Source organism: Kogia breviceps, chromosome 7 (assembly GCF_026419965.1).
Source record: "Kogia breviceps isolate mKogBre1 chromosome 7, mKogBre1 haplotype 1, whole genome shotgun sequence".
Lineage (NCBI taxonomy): Eukaryota > Metazoa > Chordata > Mammalia > Artiodactyla > Physeteridae > Kogia > Kogia breviceps.
This window is the reverse complement of record NC_081316.1, coordinates 11,595,268-11,612,909: the sequence shown is the minus strand read 5'-3', so window position 1 is coordinate 11,612,909 and position 17,642 is coordinate 11,595,268. Positions and strand designations below refer to the sequence as shown.

General features: G+C 54.9%; 1 protein-coding gene across 2 annotated transcripts in view; it reads right to left on the bottom strand.

The window, feature by feature from the left end:
- Positions 1-15,863, bottom strand: part of DTX4 (deltex E3 ubiquitin ligase 4) — a 32,693-nt gene extending 16,830 nt beyond the window's left edge. Inside the window, exons 1-2 of one of the 2 annotated variants that reach the window (XM_059070461.2) lie at positions 15,545-15,863; positions 6,173-6,896 (exon numbers count right to left, since the gene is read on the bottom strand). In XM_059070461.2, coding sequence (XP_058926444.1) covers positions 6,173-6,896; positions 15,545-15,755 — 935 coding nt within the window. In that variant the 5' untranslated portion in view covers positions 15,756-15,863. The remainder of the gene's footprint in view (positions 1-6,172; positions 6,897-15,544) is intronic. The other variant, XM_067037288.1, reaches the window with a different exon arrangement.
- Between the last annotated feature and the right edge of the window lie 1,779 nt (positions 15,864-17,642).

Genomic DNA, 17,642 nt, shown 5'->3' with positions numbered 1-17,642 from the left:
TAAGTTCTTAGCCCCTCAGCCAGAGCTGATACCTTCAAACCGTGTCAGTCCACATCATGCCTCCACTCAGAACCTCAAAACTCAGAATGGCTCCGCAGTCCCCTCAGAGTCCCAGGAAGGCCTACACAGCCCCTGCGTGAGCTGCCAAAATCCCCCACCCCAATCCTCCCAGCCCTCTGGCCCCTCCTCAAGTCACCCACCTCTTTACTCACTCTAGCTGTTCCTCCTACTGGCCAAGAACACTCCTGCCTCAGAGCCTTTGCATAGGCTGTTCCCTCTGCCTGAAATGCTGTTCCACCTGACATCTACTTGGGTCCCTCCTACAACTTCTTCAGCCTTGGCTCACATATTCCCTTCTCAGTGATGTTCCTGAGGCCATCTTATTTAATACTGCTACCCACCCCTCCATCCCATCCTGAGACACCCCCACCCAAGCCCTCTTACCCTGGTCTTTTTTTTTTTTTTTTTGGCCACATCCCACGGTTTGTGGGATATTAGTTCCCCAACCAGGGATTGAACCTGGGCCCACGGCAGTGAAAGTGCTGAGTCCTAACCAGTGGCCCGCCAGGGAATTCCCACGTATGATCTTTGAAAATAAGCTGTTGCTTCTTATCTTCCCTCCTAAAATCTAAGCTCTACCAGGGCAAATATCTTTGTCTGTTTCATTCAGAGCCTGACACTCGTAGGCGTACAACAAATATTGGTTGAAGAAATGAAAAAAACATAAAGAAGCAAGTTCAAACTTGGGTGTACAGTCACCTCAGAAGCTTTTGAGACGGCAAAGCCCCTTGCTTGCATCAGAAGCTCTACCTGCGCGGCCAAGAGAATCTGCCTTTTTCACAAGCTTCCGCTGAGAGGATGCAGAGGCGGCTGATCCCTAGTCTAACATTTGGAAGCCGCTGCTCTAACAGCTGTCACTTCTCCTTTTCCCTGAGAATATCAGGCAAGGCCTCCTCCCTTTTCTGTCCTTCTCCCCAGCAACTTGAGCCAGGATGGAGAGAAGACAGCACAGCTGCCTGGGAAAGTGGAGGCCTCCCACGGTGCTGAGTAGAAAAATATGAGACACATGGGGCTAGGTCTTGCGCCATCCGCCTTGCCACCCAGGCCTCCACAGCTGGGTTTGGAAGGGGATGTGGGCTTGGAGAGCCCGATGGACTGGGTCACCGATGACTCCAGGAACCAGAGTTTCTGCTATGGGGGTAGGGTGGTGCTGGGAAAGTAGGGGGAGGGGAAGGAGCACTTGTTTATTTGTTTATTTTTTATTAATGTATTTGTCCATTCATACTGAGCCCGCTTTGTGCTGGATACTCTGCTGGATGCCAGGGACACAGCAGTGAACAAGGCAGCCCACAGACCTTCATCCACGTGTTAAAGATCGCTAACGAGCATAGAGTCAGGCACTCAATCCCAGGCACCGTTCTACCTGCTCACAATACATACATCCATCTAACCCTTCCAACAACCTAGGCAAGAGGTGTTATTATTATTAACTCCGTTTTAACAGGGAGGGAAGGTGAGACACAGAGAGGTTAAGCAAACTTGACGAAGGTCACAGGGCGAAGGATTTGAACCCAGGAAATCTGTCTCCGGAGCCCACTGTTTTAGCCACTCACTAGGCTGTGCTCTTGTGTCTGTGTAACCCTCCTAACACCCCATGCTGCAGACAGAAAACGCGAAGCTTCAGGTTGAAGGAATAAACCCACAACTCAGAGGGGAGGTTGCAATGTCACCTCAAGGCTGAGCACTGGGTCTGTCTGTCCCCCACATGCCCAGAAGGAGGGGTGCTTGCCTGGACACGCTGAGCCTTCTGGTCCTTTCCCGGGGGTGAGGACGTGTGCACCGGGGTTGTGAGAAGGATGTGGAAGTAACAAATGTGGGTGTGCTTGTGTCTCAACAGGCCACCAAAGGCTACGGGTCCTCAGAAACTGTCCCCAGGATAAATCAAATCCTGATGGGACGAGGTGAAAGCTGAATTCAACACAAAAGAAAGACACCAAGAAAAAGAGGCAGAGACTTGATTCCGGACTCTGTGACCTGCCCCTCAGGGCCAGGCCTGGTACAGTGGATGGCGGTGGTGGGGGGGGGGCGGGGGGGACACAGAAATCAGCTTAAAGACCCAGTCCTGCTAGTAGCAATGTCCATCAACTTTTCCGAGCTTCAATTTCCTTATCTGTAAAACTGTGAAAGTCTTGGGTTAGAAGCTGCCAGGGAGACTTCCTGACGATTTCCCACCCCAGTACCTGGGGACCCAAGGTGTAGTCTCTGCCCTGGGTCCCCCACCTGGGGCTGATTCACCTCCCGCCTCTCTCTGGGGAGGTGGGGTGGGCAGGGTCCCGCCTCTGCTCTCTGGACCCGCACCAGGGGGCAGTGGGCGCCACCCAGCCCAGCACCTGCCTTCCCCGCTCACCATCTCCAGGGCCCCCACTTCAGCTGATAAGTAGCTGTGATCTGGGTGACAAAAGCCACCTTTGTTCGCACAAACTGGACTGGCGGGTTTCCACACCCAACCTGGTTAACCAGGAACTAGTCCAAGCCCCAGAGCACGCATCCAGGCAGCCCCGAGAGCTCAGGGCTGGGGGCGAGGTCTGGGGAGAGGGAGGGTGTGCTGGTGGATACTGCGGAACAGGTGGGTGTCCCCGCCCGTGCCAGGCAAAGGACAACGTGGCGCGAGGGCTCGTCGGGAGGCTCTGGATGGTGGCAGCAGGGCTTGGGGAAGAGGGCATATTTGCTTATGAAATCCAGAAGGGTCCGGCGGAAGGGGCCCTGCAAGGGGGTCGGGATATCTGCTTCTGGCCCAGCTCTGCACTGACTCTGTGCCTTTGGGAGAACCGTGCAGCCTCTCCGCCATTCGTGACCGCATCTGAGTCACCACGTGGTAAACAGGGCACCCGAAATCTCTGTCCCTGGCTTCCCAGGGAGGGTTTAGGATCCAGGTGGAATACTTTGTAAGTAGCCAAGCCCTATGCAAATTTGGGTGACTGTTTACATTTTTTTTTGGTTCCCAAAGGTGAGAGGAAGTTGGGCTTGACGTAAAGCCTTTTCCTGCTTAATCTTCCAATTTTCTCAGATTCTTGAGGTTGTCAGGTGTAAAGTATTAACACAAAGTTGAGCGCTGGGCAGGTCGCTGAGCTGGCAACACTCGATCACCCTTCCACCCCCCCCGCACCCCCCCCCGTTATTCATTAAAATGAAAACCAAGGAGAACAGCCTGTATGGTCCACACCTGGTCACTCCCTGTCGGGGCCTCCAGGGTTATAGGTGCCTGAGTCCTCTTCCTAGAAATCAGCAACCCAAAGGCGGGCGAGCATTCGCATCCTCCGGGCAACTGAGCTCAGCAAAAGCTGCCTGACCCGACTAGACTACTCGTTGGCCAATCAGCAGACACCCCCCGCCCCCAATGCTGTGGGCAAGTTCCCAGTTATGGAGGGTGCACGTTTTCACGTCTGCCTCTAAAATACAAAACGAAGAAAAGAGAAGCGCTGGCAAGGTGGCGGGGGAAGGGGGGGGTTGATGAGGGGAGAATAGCTCTGCAGATACCATGGTGAGAAGTCTTTTTCTGGGAGTTATGAGCCAACCCAGGAATCCTCAGCAGAACAATGGTCTTGTCTCTCCAGCAACCGAGGTCTCGCTGGAGATAGAGAAGCCTCCGTTCTGGAAAAGAGGGCCAGAGGGGCGACCCCCGCCCTCCTCATCACAGCCCTCCTCTCTCCTCTTTAGAAACCCCCTGCTTGTGTCTCTGAATAATTCACAGGATCTTTTGTTCCCCCCAAACCCTTCTCTCCATCCCACCTCTCCCGCCTTCCCCCGGTCTTCCTTTTCTCCGTGGGAAAGTTACTGGAAGAGGTCATGGGCAGAGAGGGGAGGGGGAGGGGCCGTTGGACGACAGAAGGTCGACGGCAACGGCGGACAAAGGGGATAAACACGCTAATTAAATGGCCAAGAAAGACTGGAGGAGAAGATGGTAGTGTGGGTGAGGGAGGTGGTAAGAGGTGAAAAGGAGAGGGCTGGAAGACAGAGAGGGTAGCGAGGGGCCTCCCTTGTCAGGAAAACAGAGCAGAGAAAAAAAACAACTTGTTTCTATAGCCCTTTTGAAACTGCGCTGCCCAGACCTCCGCCCTATTTTGCTGCCCGGATCCTATGGGCAGGCAGATACTCAAGCACAGAGATAAAGAGCTGCCGACTCCTTCACTGACATTTAAAGCGATCTGGGGTTCCTCTCCCTCAAGTATGGCATGGGGTCACTTGGCTTTTGTCTAGGGCGCCCGAAATGAAGTAGGGTGTCAGATTCGGCTCAGCTCCGACTTCAGTAACTGCAGAGCGCATACATGCTGTTCGTAGTAATAAGAGCAGCTAATACTGAACAGACTCTTATCATGCGCCAAGCACTGTAGTAAACCCACACTGACTATTTCATTTAGTCCTCGTGACAAACCACCCTATAAGCAAGGTACGATTCCTATCCCCATTTTACAGACGAGTAAACTGAAGACAGAGCATGCAAACCTTGCCCCAAGTGACACAGCCAGAAACTTGGGTTCCAGCCCAGCCAGTCGGATTCTAAAGACGGTGTTCTTCCCACTCTAGGAGCCCCCCTCTTCCGTGCCAGCAGCCGCCCTGGAACTCCGTTAGAGGCCCTGGGATGCTGCTGTACACCAGTGTGGAGAAACCGAGCAGCGGCATTGCGCGGGCACCCCTTCCCCCCTGCCAAATACTTCTGACTAGCAACTGACCATTGATAAATTGCCTTCCAATACAACGAGGAGCTGGGCTTTGGCCCAAAGAGCAGCAGACTAGGAGACGAAAATCTAGGTTCCAGCTCCCACTCTGTAACACGTGGCTGTGCATCTCTCCTCGGGGAGATTCCTAGCTGAGTGCCCATGGCTGACTCTGGCATCACGGTGGAAGGTAATGAGTTGATGGCGGCGAGTGCATCGGGTCAGCTGTTAAGGGGTGACTCCCCTTAGCTGAGGTCTTCTCACTGACTCCATGGGGCAGGCAAGGCAAGCATGATGATACCCATCCCACACAGGGGGAACGTGGACCTTGCAAAGATTCTGCGCCTCACCCAGCGGCAGGGGCAGGTGTAAAGGCCCGGCCTCGCGGTCTGCGATCTACCCTCCTTCCTGACTCCTCCCAGCGCTGAGCCTCTATGTGCAGAAATCGTCCTCTGGGCAGTCTGACCTTCACACTCTCGTGTCCAGCCTACCTCTGAACCATCCCGAGTGTCTGGGGCTTGGGTGGCAGGCGGGGCCAGGCTCCCCCAGAGAAAGGGAAGATTGGACAGGTGTAAGAGGCCAATCTCACAAGAAACCAGGGGCCGGCAGGCAAAGGCCACGGGTACCACATGGACCTGCGTCTCTCCCATTTTACGATCAGGAAGGCCAAGAGGACGATAAGAAGCAGTAATAACAGAACCTACAACATCCCCAAGTTGTCACAGGAATGACTGAGACAGTGTATGGGAACTGCCTGGGAGGTAGTGAGTACTCATTAAACACGGGCTGTTATTGCAATCTGGAGGCACCAGAGGAAAGGGGCTAACCCTCACTTGGCCCCGACTGTATGCTGGACACCGTGGCATGGGATTGACAGGGAAGCAGCATGGCTGAGTGGGGAAGCGTCTGGGCTTAGACTTCCCAAAGTCTGAATCCCGTTCTCTGCGGAGGATTAGGTGTGTGCCCTGGAGTGAAACTCTCACGTCTTCAAGGGTGAAATGGGATCAAAAATGCCTACTCCATAGCCTTGTTGTAAGGACTAAATAAAGTGATAAAGCCCCCCAACTAGAACACGGTGGGAGCGAACGGGCGTTGCCTGCTATTTCTTGGTTCGCATCACCTCCTTTAACCCTCACTGCAACTCTAACACGAATATTACGGCCAGCAGCGTTTACAGATGAAGAAGTCGGTCGGGGCTCTGTGATGTTACGGAGCCGCCCCTATCCCAGGAAGAGGCAAAGTCTCCACCATTCGAATCTAGATCTGCTGGATCCCGAAGGCCACATCCTTGCCCACCCACCCCACCGGGCTGCCTTCCACCTGCAGCCAAGGGGTCAGGTGAAGACGGGGAGGAGCCGAAGCCTCGGCAGCCCTTCCTGCGCCCCTGACCCGGACCGTCAGTGACATCTGACGCCCCCGATCAGCTCACGCTCGGGGGCAGCCACGGAAGCACCTACCCGGAGGCGATCAGCACGCGGGACTGGGCGACGGCCAGTCGCTGCAGGCTGGTCCGATTCAAGGTCGCCAGGGCCACCCTTCCGGTCTTGCCATTGGCCCCCGGGGTTCCAGCAGGGGAGCCCGCCTTCGCCCCCGCCGGCGTGCTGGAGGCGTGTCGCCGGATCGCCTGCGCTGGGACCGTCTTCACCGGGCCTCGGGTGGTGCCCGTGCCGTCCAGTGGCTTGGCCCCGGGGCCTGGTGGGGGAGGCGCCTTGAGCACTGCAGACTCGGGCACGTTCTTGCGGGCGGCCGGCGGCTGCAGGGCTGCAGCGCTCCCGTTGGTCACCGCGGCCTTGACGCTCATCACCAGGACGCACTGTGGACAGGAGCAGGGCGGCGCGGGGGGCGCGGCGGCGGGCCCGGGGCCGGCTGGCCAGGACTGGGCCTTGGGCAGGGTGCCGGTGACCACGGGGTAGATGAGATCTAGCCGCCGGCGGACGCGGCGCTGGCGCTGGGTCTGCCGGTTGATCTGGCCCATGGTGCCGAAGTCAATGACGTAGCTGAAGCCGATGGAGGTGAGGTCGATCCAGGGGTGCTGCTTCTCGTAGGCGTGCTGGATGGTGATGCCCACTTCCATGTCGTAGGGCGTCCAGGAACCGTGGTCGTTCTCCCACTCCCACACCACGCCCTTCCCGGGGGCCGAGGTCGGGTCGTAGTAGTTGCGGCGAACTGGGCGGAGGGTCCCTGCCAGAGTGGGACAGAGGAGAGGATCAGGGTCACCAAGGGATGGAACCGAGTTGTGTTACAGTCATAGGCAGACATTAAACGAGTCCTACAGCGTGCCGGCACCGGGCTGCCTGTTGAGGTATCAGCTCATTCCTGCCAGTTTGAAGTCCAGCGGTCACAGAGGGGGGTGAAAGCAGATGAGTTACACGGGGAAGGATGTGGGAGATAGTACAGGGTACCAGAAAGAGCACTTCCTGGTTTGGAGTCGGGAGACCTTAGCTTGCGGCCAAATTTGATCACTTAATATAACACCCCACAACCTTCTTCTCTCCCCCAAGAGACAAGACGATAACTCCTTTGCCGAGTTTTTGCAAAATTAAACGTGGCTCACTCACTCAGCGAATATGTATTTGTCTGTGGCAGGACCCAGATTTCTCATGCGCCCTGTACTTTGCAATAAAGTATCTAAAGCCCTTGACGCGTGCTAGGTGCCGAGAAATATCATTTCCCTTCTTCCTTGGTTCTCCAAATGCCTCAGGCCCGAAGGCTACAGAGGGAAAGAACACAGGGTCATGGGACCCCAGAGGATAGAAGAAGACTCTGACCCCACCCAGGAAGGCTGCCCAGGGCTGGGGGCGATGGCCGGCTCTCTGGACTTCTTTGGGTGTGGTTAAAAAAAAATAAAAGGTCAGGTTGAAAGAACTCTCTCCTATTTCCCAGCATGAAGTCTTACTTAGATCAACAACTGCAAGAGTGGTCATAAGAATAACTTTCTATTTATCTAACGTCTTTTTTTTTTCTAGAAGCTCAACCCTCCTAAAGCTAGGATAGCCTCAATTTCTATAGTCTCACAGTGGGGTGGTGAGGGCAGGGAGGAGATTAGGGTTTATTGCAGGGGAATAGGACAGCAGAAACGAACCTGCAGGGCTGGCAGGGAAAACTAAGCCTGTAACTGGTGCCTCTTTCTCCTCTGTCTACCGGAACCTTGAATTCAGACCCACGCCCAACCAGGGCTCATTTCGTGGATATTAACATCAAGGCTGAAGACGCCTGGTCCAAGGCCGGGTAGGGAGACTGGAGAGAGCTCCCAGGAGGCTGGAATCTCTGCAGCGGTCAGCTGAAGCTCTGTCCCTCAAAGCGGTGGGAAAAGGCTCCCCTTCCCTGGCCTCTGACCCCCCCTCCTCCAACCCAGAGGGAGACACCAAGACTAGGGACGGAATCTCATTCAAGGGGGGAAGAAAAGGAACAATGGCTATTCAGGCCTTTGCCAGGTCATAACCCCCCTCCCCCACCCCCACCCCATCCCCAAGCCCCTTAATGACCCAAAACAGCAACATTCAGAGGCAGGAGGGAGAAGCAGAACAAGCCGCTATTCAGCGCCGGGAGGTCGGCTGGATGTGGGGGCAGCAGGAGAGGAGGAGGAGAGGAGGAAGAACGGGGTGGCCAGTGGGCCCCTGGTTTGCCGCCATTTCCTTCCTAAGGCACCAGCTTGCTGGGGGACAAAGAGCACAGCCTTTGGATCCAACGGCAGAGTTTCCGTCCCTTCCAGCTGTGTGATTAAGCCTTAATTTCCTCATCTGTGTGGGTCCTGGGGAGCTTCTTCAAAGGGTGGATTTGAGGATTAAATGCAGGAATGACTAGAAATGCTAAGATAATACCTGTCGCTTGGCAAGGGCTCAGTAAAAGTTGGTGATTATTATTGTAATTTATCTTCTATTGTATGTCTTAGCAGGATGGAGAAGTCACAGGGAAAGTTTAGTCTAGGGAATGTGAAGTGTGTGTGTGTGTGTGTGTGTGTGTCTGTGTCTGTGTGTCTGTGTTTGTCTGTGTGAGAGAGAGAGAGAGAGTGAGAGAGACAGAGACAGAGAGAGAAGAGGAGGACCAGAGAGAGAGTTTAAACTCCCTCTTTGCACAGTCTCTGTTACTTAGCAAACACCTTCAGCTACCCTATCTCATTTGATCTTCCTGGCAATCCTATGAAACAATGTTTAAAGATGAGGACAATAAGTGTAGAGAGCTTAAGTGACACTGTTTTATTCTCTCTCCAGGGTAGCAGGGACAAACAATGCACTTGACCAATTCTCATAAATGTGCTTAAAAGGCATTTTTCACAATGGTGGTGTCAGTCCCAGCTATGCCTGGGAGTTGCCCCAGAACTTCTGGAAACTCTGTCCCGCCTCTTTCCGGGTTTATCCTCCTCTCTGCCCTGGACAGATGCCCCCTTTTCCTCCTGCATTCCCTCAGTGTTCCCTGACTCTCCGCTGCCCCTACTATTTACCAGGTCCCGTCTATCAAAACGCCCTCCCCTTTGCTGTTTTGATCTACTGAAATTTTCCTTATCGTTCAGGTCCTATGCCATTTGCCATCCATTTCTTGAAATGCTCTCCTAGTCCGGGCTTCATCTTCAAGGAGTCTGGGGTGCACAGCTGCCTATGTCTGATGGGTACAAGCGTCTCGGCCCTTTTCATATCAGTGCCTAACGCAGAGTCGGCAGTAACGAGGGCTCCACAGACGTGCTGTGACGGGGTGAGGACTTCTGGCTACGTTGGCATTTGATCATTTATCCCATATTGCTGAGTATGCATTAGCTGCTGTGAGGAATGCAGATTCAGGCACTCCGGAAGCACCTCCCAGTCTAAAACAAGACAAGCGCCCAGTTATGAGGCAGAATATGCCACCAAACAGGGTGGCAACAAATGCAATTTAGCAGAGAATGTGACCACAACCTCACCGTGCTGCAATCCCTTCCATGACTTCCTTGTAGGTCAAGACCCAGATGCTCTCCACCCACAACGTCTGCGGTCTCTCCTCGAATCCTAATACACTCTGCCCACATTTCTGGCCCGCTGGCCTCCTGCAGACTCTCCCCACTGCCTCTTCTCCTCTCTGGGCTGCTTCACAATCAGGGCCCCTCCCCTCACACACCCTGGCATCCTCTTGGCTACCCATCCTTCAGATTTCAGCTCACTTCCTCGAGGAAACCTCTCTGGGGTGTCCGACCAGGTAAAACTCCTGCTCCTGTTTTTTACACTGTCTTGAGGTGCAGTTACACATTTATTTGTGGGATTCATTTGATGCATGTCCACCTACCTCATGGGACTCCCAGTCTCAGGAGGGTGGGCATACGGGAGTTTGCTTATGGCTGTAGCCCCCATGCCTAGCACGTCCTGAGGGCTCAATAAATATCCATTGAAGAAAGGAAGTAACAAGAATTTGGAGAAGCACTGGAGCGACGCGTAGCGAGCTCTCGGACCTCTCTGCGGTAGCCGCGCGCCCCGAGCCGGACGACGTCGGAGCTCCCCCGGACCCAAGACCTCAGAAGCCATGTCGAAGCCCCATAGGGACGCCGGGACTGCCTTCATTCAGACCCAGCAGCTGCACGCGGCCATGGCTGACACGTTCCCGGAGCACATGTGCCGCCTGGACGTTGACTCGCCGCCCATCCCAGCCCGGAACACCGGCATCATCTGCACCATTGGTGAGTGGGGGGTGCCCCCTCCCTCCGAAACATGGGCTTCCTGAGACAGTGACCTTTCCTCTCCTGAAAAGACTAAATAAATGCGGCAGACCTGGGTACTGAGCAAGATGCTACAGAGACTCTTATGAGAACCGGTCAGAGGAGTTTGCAATAAAGCATTCTTATGCTTTCTGCGTTCTGCTAAAGGTAGAATTTAGAGGGTATCTTCCTTAGCAGAGCAAAAAAAATAATAATAATTTGGAGAACATGTCAAGAAATGGAGAGCATGGCAAAGAGCATGGGGCCTGAATGAGAAGGAGAACTTCCACAGGTGAAAATGACGAAACAGGGCATCTCGGGAGAAGGGACCTCGTGAATAGCTGCGGGGAGGGGGCGTCTAAGGGGATGCCTGAGAATAAAAGGCACATCTGGTTGGGAGGAGTCGAGGAAAATAGGGGCACACAGGAAGATAAACTTGGAAAGGTGTGTGAGAGCCAGGGCGTAGATGGTCTGGACCGCCAGGCCGGGAGGGCTTTTATTTACAGGCCGCGAGGAACCAGTGAGGTCTATGACACAGAGAAGTGATGACACCAGAGCTGCTCGGTTTATTAGTTCTAAGTGAGAAGTAATGGGGGGGCGGGGAAAGGGGGAGGGTGCTGGCAGTGAAAATGAAAAGCAAGTGATAGACCAGGGGGACCCTACAGAGAGGTCATGGGTCGGACCTGACCACAAGTAGCTGAACGCATTCCACGTGATCCAGGATCACGTGCTTTCGAATCTCCCGGGGAGGAGATCGGCAACATCCTCCAGAAGTGAGGGTGTGCAACGCTGGGAGCTGGGCCCGGGGATCTGCACGTGAACAACTAACTGCAGAGTGTTCATCACGTATGCTCAAGGTTCAGCTTCTGCACGCCTGTATTTATGGGGCATCCAAAAAGGATGACGAGACGAGTCAAGGACCCCTGAGGCTTTGACCACGGGTGAGTGGTAAGGTAGTGGCGCCATTGAACAAGAAGAGGGGGTGTCACAAGGAAGAGCTGATTTTTGGAAGGAAAGATGCTGCGCTCAGTTCAGCCCAAGAGGGTGAGTTAAAAACAGAAGGCAGACCTCAGCACGAAAGTTGTGGGACACGAGAGATGGTGGGATTACATTCTCTGACTATTTTGAGATCCCTCCATCTGACATGGGCGAGTCCTGGACCTTTCTGTAATCAGGACCCTCAATTAGATGATCTGAGGAAATCCACCGGGTCCTAAGGTGCGGTGTGACCCAAGGACAAGGCTTCTAACGGCACAGGGATAAAGGATTTCACAGACTATGGAGGAAGAAAGAGGAAAAAAGCTTCTTCCAGAAACTCAGACATGTACATCCCAAAGCACCCAAGTTGTTCTGGCTCCTGGGAAATGAGAGGCAACACCTTTCAGGCATGACGCTAGGACTCCAGGGCATTTCACCCACGTCCACATAACACTGTGCTCGTGTTCCCAGGAAATCCCAGGCCTCTCTTCCCAGCACCCCTCACCCCTACTAGAATGTTCCATGAGGGCAAAGACTTGGATGGTTTGCTATCGCTCTATCCCACAAGCCTGGAACAGTGCCTGCACTAAGTAGGTGGTCCATACGTGTTCACCAAATGAAGTAGGACATGGGCACTTGATTCAGAATCTCAACTCTGCCATGGACTAGCTGTAAAACTTTGAGCGACTTCATCTTTTTCAACTTGGTTCCTCTCCTATGAAATGAGAACAATGGGTCCTTCATAAGATGGCCGAGGATGAAACCAGATCATGTGTGCAATGTGCTTGGTGCCTCCCTCATACCGTAGCTATCACGTGGTCCTGACATTTGCTGCCACCGCTCTTGTGCTCACACAGGGTGGGGAGTATAGTTGGGGGGGAGGGACTAAAACTCAGCTTCTATCAAACCCTTTAATCACTCGCCATCTGACTCTTGTCACTGAGTTAAAGACATAAAAGAGGCAAAAGTTGCACGGAAAACTGAGCTGGAGAGAACCCTCCCTCCTACCATGTTACTTCTAATTAGCGTCATCAGTGGTGCAGGGTCCAAACCCATTCACCTGCCGATCTGCATGATGGGAGGAAAGGAGCCAGAAGGAACCTTAAGGCTGCTCTTCATTCTACGAAGGAGAATGAGGCCTGAGCCGTTGCTGAAGGTCACAGAGGAAGCCCGTGGGTCTGCAATGAGACCCTGAGTCATGTCTCTCACGGCCAGCCCAGGTCTTCCCCCATCCTGCTGCCAGGCCTTGAAAATGGCAATGATGAGGTATGTTGGAAGATACAGGGGACAGAGCTCCAGCCGCTGCCCTACAACAGAAAAAGGTCAGCCCGGGCAAGGTGAATGATTGTGGGTGGAGAGGACCCAACAGAGGATTCTGGAAGCAGCCAAGACTCCTTCACCTCTATCTAGCCCTGTCCCTTCCCTTCTTCCCCATTCTCTAGCCCAAAATGCCTAGAGGAGACCAGCATAGAATGCAAATAAGCTCAGACTCAGAGATGGTCTGGGGAAGGAGAAGGGCCCAGGACAAACAGAGGTGGGCAAAGGGTATCTGCGACCTCCCAGCCAGCGCCCTGGAGACAGGCTGGCTGAGGTGGGAACCCAGGGGAGCGGAGAGTCTGAGGACTTCCTTGGCAGCAGGGCAGGCAACTTCTGAAAAAACACAGCTCCCATGTCAGGAAATGTCCCCACACAGAGGAGGCAACAACAAAAAAAGAGAGGAATCGCCTCTGGGCAGGGGACTTCCAGCTCTCCTTTGTTTATGGGGATGTTTCTGGTTCCCAGCTTCAAACTGTGGCTTGGGGATGGTGGGTAATTTAATTAAACATTGCCAGGGCTTGGCCGAGGTTGCCTGGGAGCCAGTGGTTTACAGTTCCCTCCCTGACACAGCTTCATCAATGAGCTATAGTGAGAGGAACTGTGTGTCTCTTGATGGAGAAGACAGAGGAGGGGGCTGTGAGCCCAGAAACCCCGAGAGTCTATTCTGCTCTGACGGGCTCCCTGACAGACCCAGCAATCCTGGGAATTCAGCCCACTGCCTTCTGCACCCAGCGCACCCAGCACGGGGCCTGGCGCGGAGGATGGAGGCTCTCAGTCAACCACTAGCATGAGTGGATGATAGCAAAGCGGTCTGAATCCCTCAAAGACAGACAAAGAATGTAAAACACACCCTGAGGCAGTTTGAAAAAGGATCCAGGGCCAGGTCGGGTCTAAAATCTGAGGAGCTCCAGTCTCCGACTTAACTGTGAACCACCAGGCAGTGGGCAGCCTGCCCTCAGGGAAGGGTGGTCAGACCTGGAGGAAGTAGCAACTGTCCTTTAACCCAGTTTTCTCCAGCACTTCATTTCTGTAGTAAGAGCCCTTCAGGCCATGACCCTTCCTAGGAACCACGCCCATCTCAGGCATCCCTAAACACTGATTAAACATTCCCCCCACACGTGGGACAAGGCCTGGGACCTTTACAGTCACCAAGGTGTCTCTCCATCTGCTGCTGAGATTTAGTCTGAACCAGAAAAGCTAACACCTGCCCATTTATTCTGAGCAGGACTGGAGGCCCCTGTCAGGTAGGTGTCTTGACTGTCAGACTCTCGGACCCCACCTAACAGGGCTGGGAGTTGCCCCCTCCCCCCAGCCTGACGCCTCCACCCTCACCTCTCCGACTTCTATCCAAAGTACAGTTACCTTCTCCCCCTTCCCCCTTGGCCACACTTAATCTTCTTTCTCAACCTCCCCACATTCCTCCTTATTTCCTCCTCCTCCCATTCTCTCTCAGCTCCACGCCCCCTCCCTTTCCCACCAAGGTTTAAGCCCCTCCTGATGCTAACGCTTCTGGAATCCTTTCCCCAGAAAGCTTCACTCAGTCGGTCGGTGTCTACAAAGTCCTTGGCAAAGAGGTCGTGAGGAGTTATGACTAAAGATGTGGACACGAGGGTGGAAAGATACCCCTTTCCCATGACAATCCTAATTAGCGCACAGGATGCGGGGGCTTTCCAAGGAGGCGGAGATGCCTTTGCTCACACAGCTGTTCTCTGACCCTCTGGGACTCTCCCAGTCCTCCCCTCCGGTCCCTCCCCTCCACACCTGTCTCTCCAGGCTCCTGGGTCCCACTCTCGGGAAGGCCGAGCCGGAACCCCCCAAACAACTGCCCACCTCCGTGAAGAGGCTACTGGAGAGACAGACCTGTCCCAGGTAAATTAAGCCTGGGTACTATGCAGGGGCCACGCAAAGAGATGCAGCCCCCTCTGTCCCTCACGCCAAGGACTCGCCACCCTGACCTCCAGCCTGCAGGCTCTCTTCTTCGCTCTGACCTGGAAAGGCTGGTCAGCTGGGATGTGGGATTTGCGGCGGCCACAGTGGCAACTTGATTCTCACAAAAAGATAGGAGTTTAGAGTCCCCCGTAGGAGACGTTTACGGGGCGAGTCTTGGGGACAGTTTTTTTTAGGAATCCTCCTCCTCCAAGGACAAAGCGATCAGCCTCCCAGCCAGGCATTCCGGAGCTGTGTCCGTCCCCCTCCCCTCTCCATCCGCTCCGGCCTGTGGCTTCCACACTTGGAGTACCCAAGCGGAGGCGCTCACCAATGCCACAGCAACCCGGGCGTTTCCTGCCCTGGAATCCCCCAAGTCCATCTCTGCTCCCAGAAAGGCCCCTCCCTTCCCATACTAGACTACAGTGAAAGCCTCCCGGGAATCCCTTCTTCCTGCCCCCAGGATGCAGCTGTGGGAAGCCATCCCACCCCGGAGAGGTAGAGGCAGCAAGGTGGTTGACCAGGGGAACGCGTGGCAGGCCCAGGGGTGCCTGAGGCACAGTAGGGTCCGTCGGCCAAGGTGATGTGTGAGGAATGAGAGCAGGAAGGCTTTCCTATCAGCTGGGATTGCTTGTGGGCTGGTGAGCCCCGGAATTTCTACAGGAGCCACCAAGCGTGTCAAAGGGGGGCGCGAAAGGGGGGTTCTTTTGAAGCTAGGCTGAAGCTCGGTTTGCGTAGCCAAACCACGGATACTATTTGCATGGCCGTTTATTGCAGGGAGTATCTTAAGAGCATTGTGGGGCGTCAAGCGCCCCCTCCCACGACCCCCTCTCGGTGACACCAGTGTATGGAGATGCGGACAAAGGTGGGCCCCGGTGGGCTCGCGACGTGGGAGACCTCAGGGCAGGCAGGGGAGGAGGCGCGGACGGGGCGGGGGCGGCCGGCTCACCGGTGTCCTGGCGAAACTGGTTCATGGACTGCAGGTCGATGATGTAGGGCGCGAGACGGCTGTCCACCTGGCCCAGCACCACGCTGCCCCCGGCGCGGGGGCCGGCGCGAACCACCGCCTCGATGTGGTGGCTCACGGCCGGGCTGTAGGGACGCCAGCGGCCGTGCTCGTTCAGCCATTCCCAGACCACCACGGCCGAGGCCAGGAGCATGGCGAGCCCGGGGCTGCGGCGGCGGCGGCGGCGCTGCGATGCCTGCCTCCCGGGCCCGGCGCGCCCCCCGCCCTCCTCCGCTTCCTCCTGCGCCGCCGCCTCCGGGCCTCGACCGCGCCCCCCGCCCCGCGCCCCGACACCCCGGGCAGCCTCAGCTCCGGCCCATGGGCCGCCCCCCCGCCGCGCATCCACCGGGGCCCGGAGACCAGGGCCGCCGGGCTCCGACCGCGCGCCGCCGCCGCCGCCCGGGTCCGCCGCTGCTCCGTGGGGTCGAGTCGCTTCATGCAAATGTCCGGCTCTCTGCAAACTGGCCCCCGCCTAACAAAGCCACCCGGCGGGCGCGCGGCCGGAGCCCCGGCGGCCGCGAGCTGGGGCTGACGGCGAGGCGAGCATGAAGCCCTCGCACCAGTTGCGCCTCGGGCTCTGCAGACGCCGGGGTGGGATCTCGCCGCGCGATCGCGCTCGGACTGGCACGCCGAGTTCCCCTCCCCTCCCTCCCCACCCTTTCACCGCACATTCAGTTGTCGCCGCCTGGGAGAGAGCTCCCCCTCCCTGCGGCTCCGCTCAGCTGCTTCTAGAATGAATCGCCCCTCCCAAGCCCGGCGCTCGGGCAAACCGCGCCTGCGGAGGGTTTCTCCGGTCCCCAGACGCGGAAAAGCGACCCCCCCCCCCCCGCCAAGGACAAAGTCCCGGGACTGCAGCTGTCGCCGGCCGTAACTTTGCAGTCTCCCTCCCAGAAATGGAATCTCCTTTTTTCTTTTCTTTCTTTCTCTTTAATGCAATGTGATCGGTGTCCGTACCGCGAGCTCCAAGACACTTAGTATCCTGCACACTCACGCTCGCACGCACACGCGCCCACATCCGCACGCTCTCCTTGGTGGTTGTATTACCTCATCTTCGTCCGCATCCTCAGCTGTCCGTCAAGGATGCAGAGCCACGCCCCCTGAGGACTGGAGCAGGTACCTTGGAGCTCGCGCGCTCCCTGCTGGCCTAAAGTTAGCTCAACTAACTGGGCCTCTCTGCTTAGGAGAGCGAGTCCAAAGGGATGCAGCGATTTGAGAGGTGATGGATTAACACTGTCTATGTAGGGAGCAAATGTGGTTTTTCTGGCCTGCTTAGACGTTACTAGAATCAAGACACGTGCTAAATTGATTTATTTTGCAGGATTTCTATGACCAAAATAATGAGACACTAAGACAGACACAAGCTAGACTTGGGTTGTTTTGGTCATCAATAGTCAACGTGGAAAATAATCTAAAATGGGTGCGTTCTGACTAAAAAGGTAGATTGACATCGGGATTACATATTAATCTTGCCAGAAAACACAAACTTTGTTTTGCTAAAGTTGCAGCTACATAAAACAATGAATTCATACGCTCAAAAGCCAGGATAGGATATAGAAAAATAAAAGTAGACTATGTGTTAGGAACCGGGATTATGAAACTTTCTGAAATAATCGTTTTCTTTCAGAATATATGATCTCTTTTGCTCTGGAAGATTTGCTTTCCCTCCCTGTTTCTTGCTGTCTCTTGAATTATACCTGTCCTTTCTCCCATCACTAGTACTTTCCAAATCTTTTTCACCCCTCTACCTTTATTTACCTCCCTCCTCACTGAGTTCTAAGTACAAAATAAAAGAAAAAATAGCAAACATGCTCTTCTTCGGGCCTCCAAAAGCACCAGGCTTGAGGCTACCTCTGAGCTTTGTTCTTGCTGGCCCCCTTGGCCAGAAATCTCCCCAGGGTGACCTCCAGAATCTCCAGTAAACCTCTCCCCTAAGGCCAGTCTCCCAATCCAACTCAATCAACACCATTCATTAAAACATAGAATTTTAGGGTTTGAAGGACAAAAGGAAAAGGGGTTAAGGCTACCTCAGTTAATCCTAACA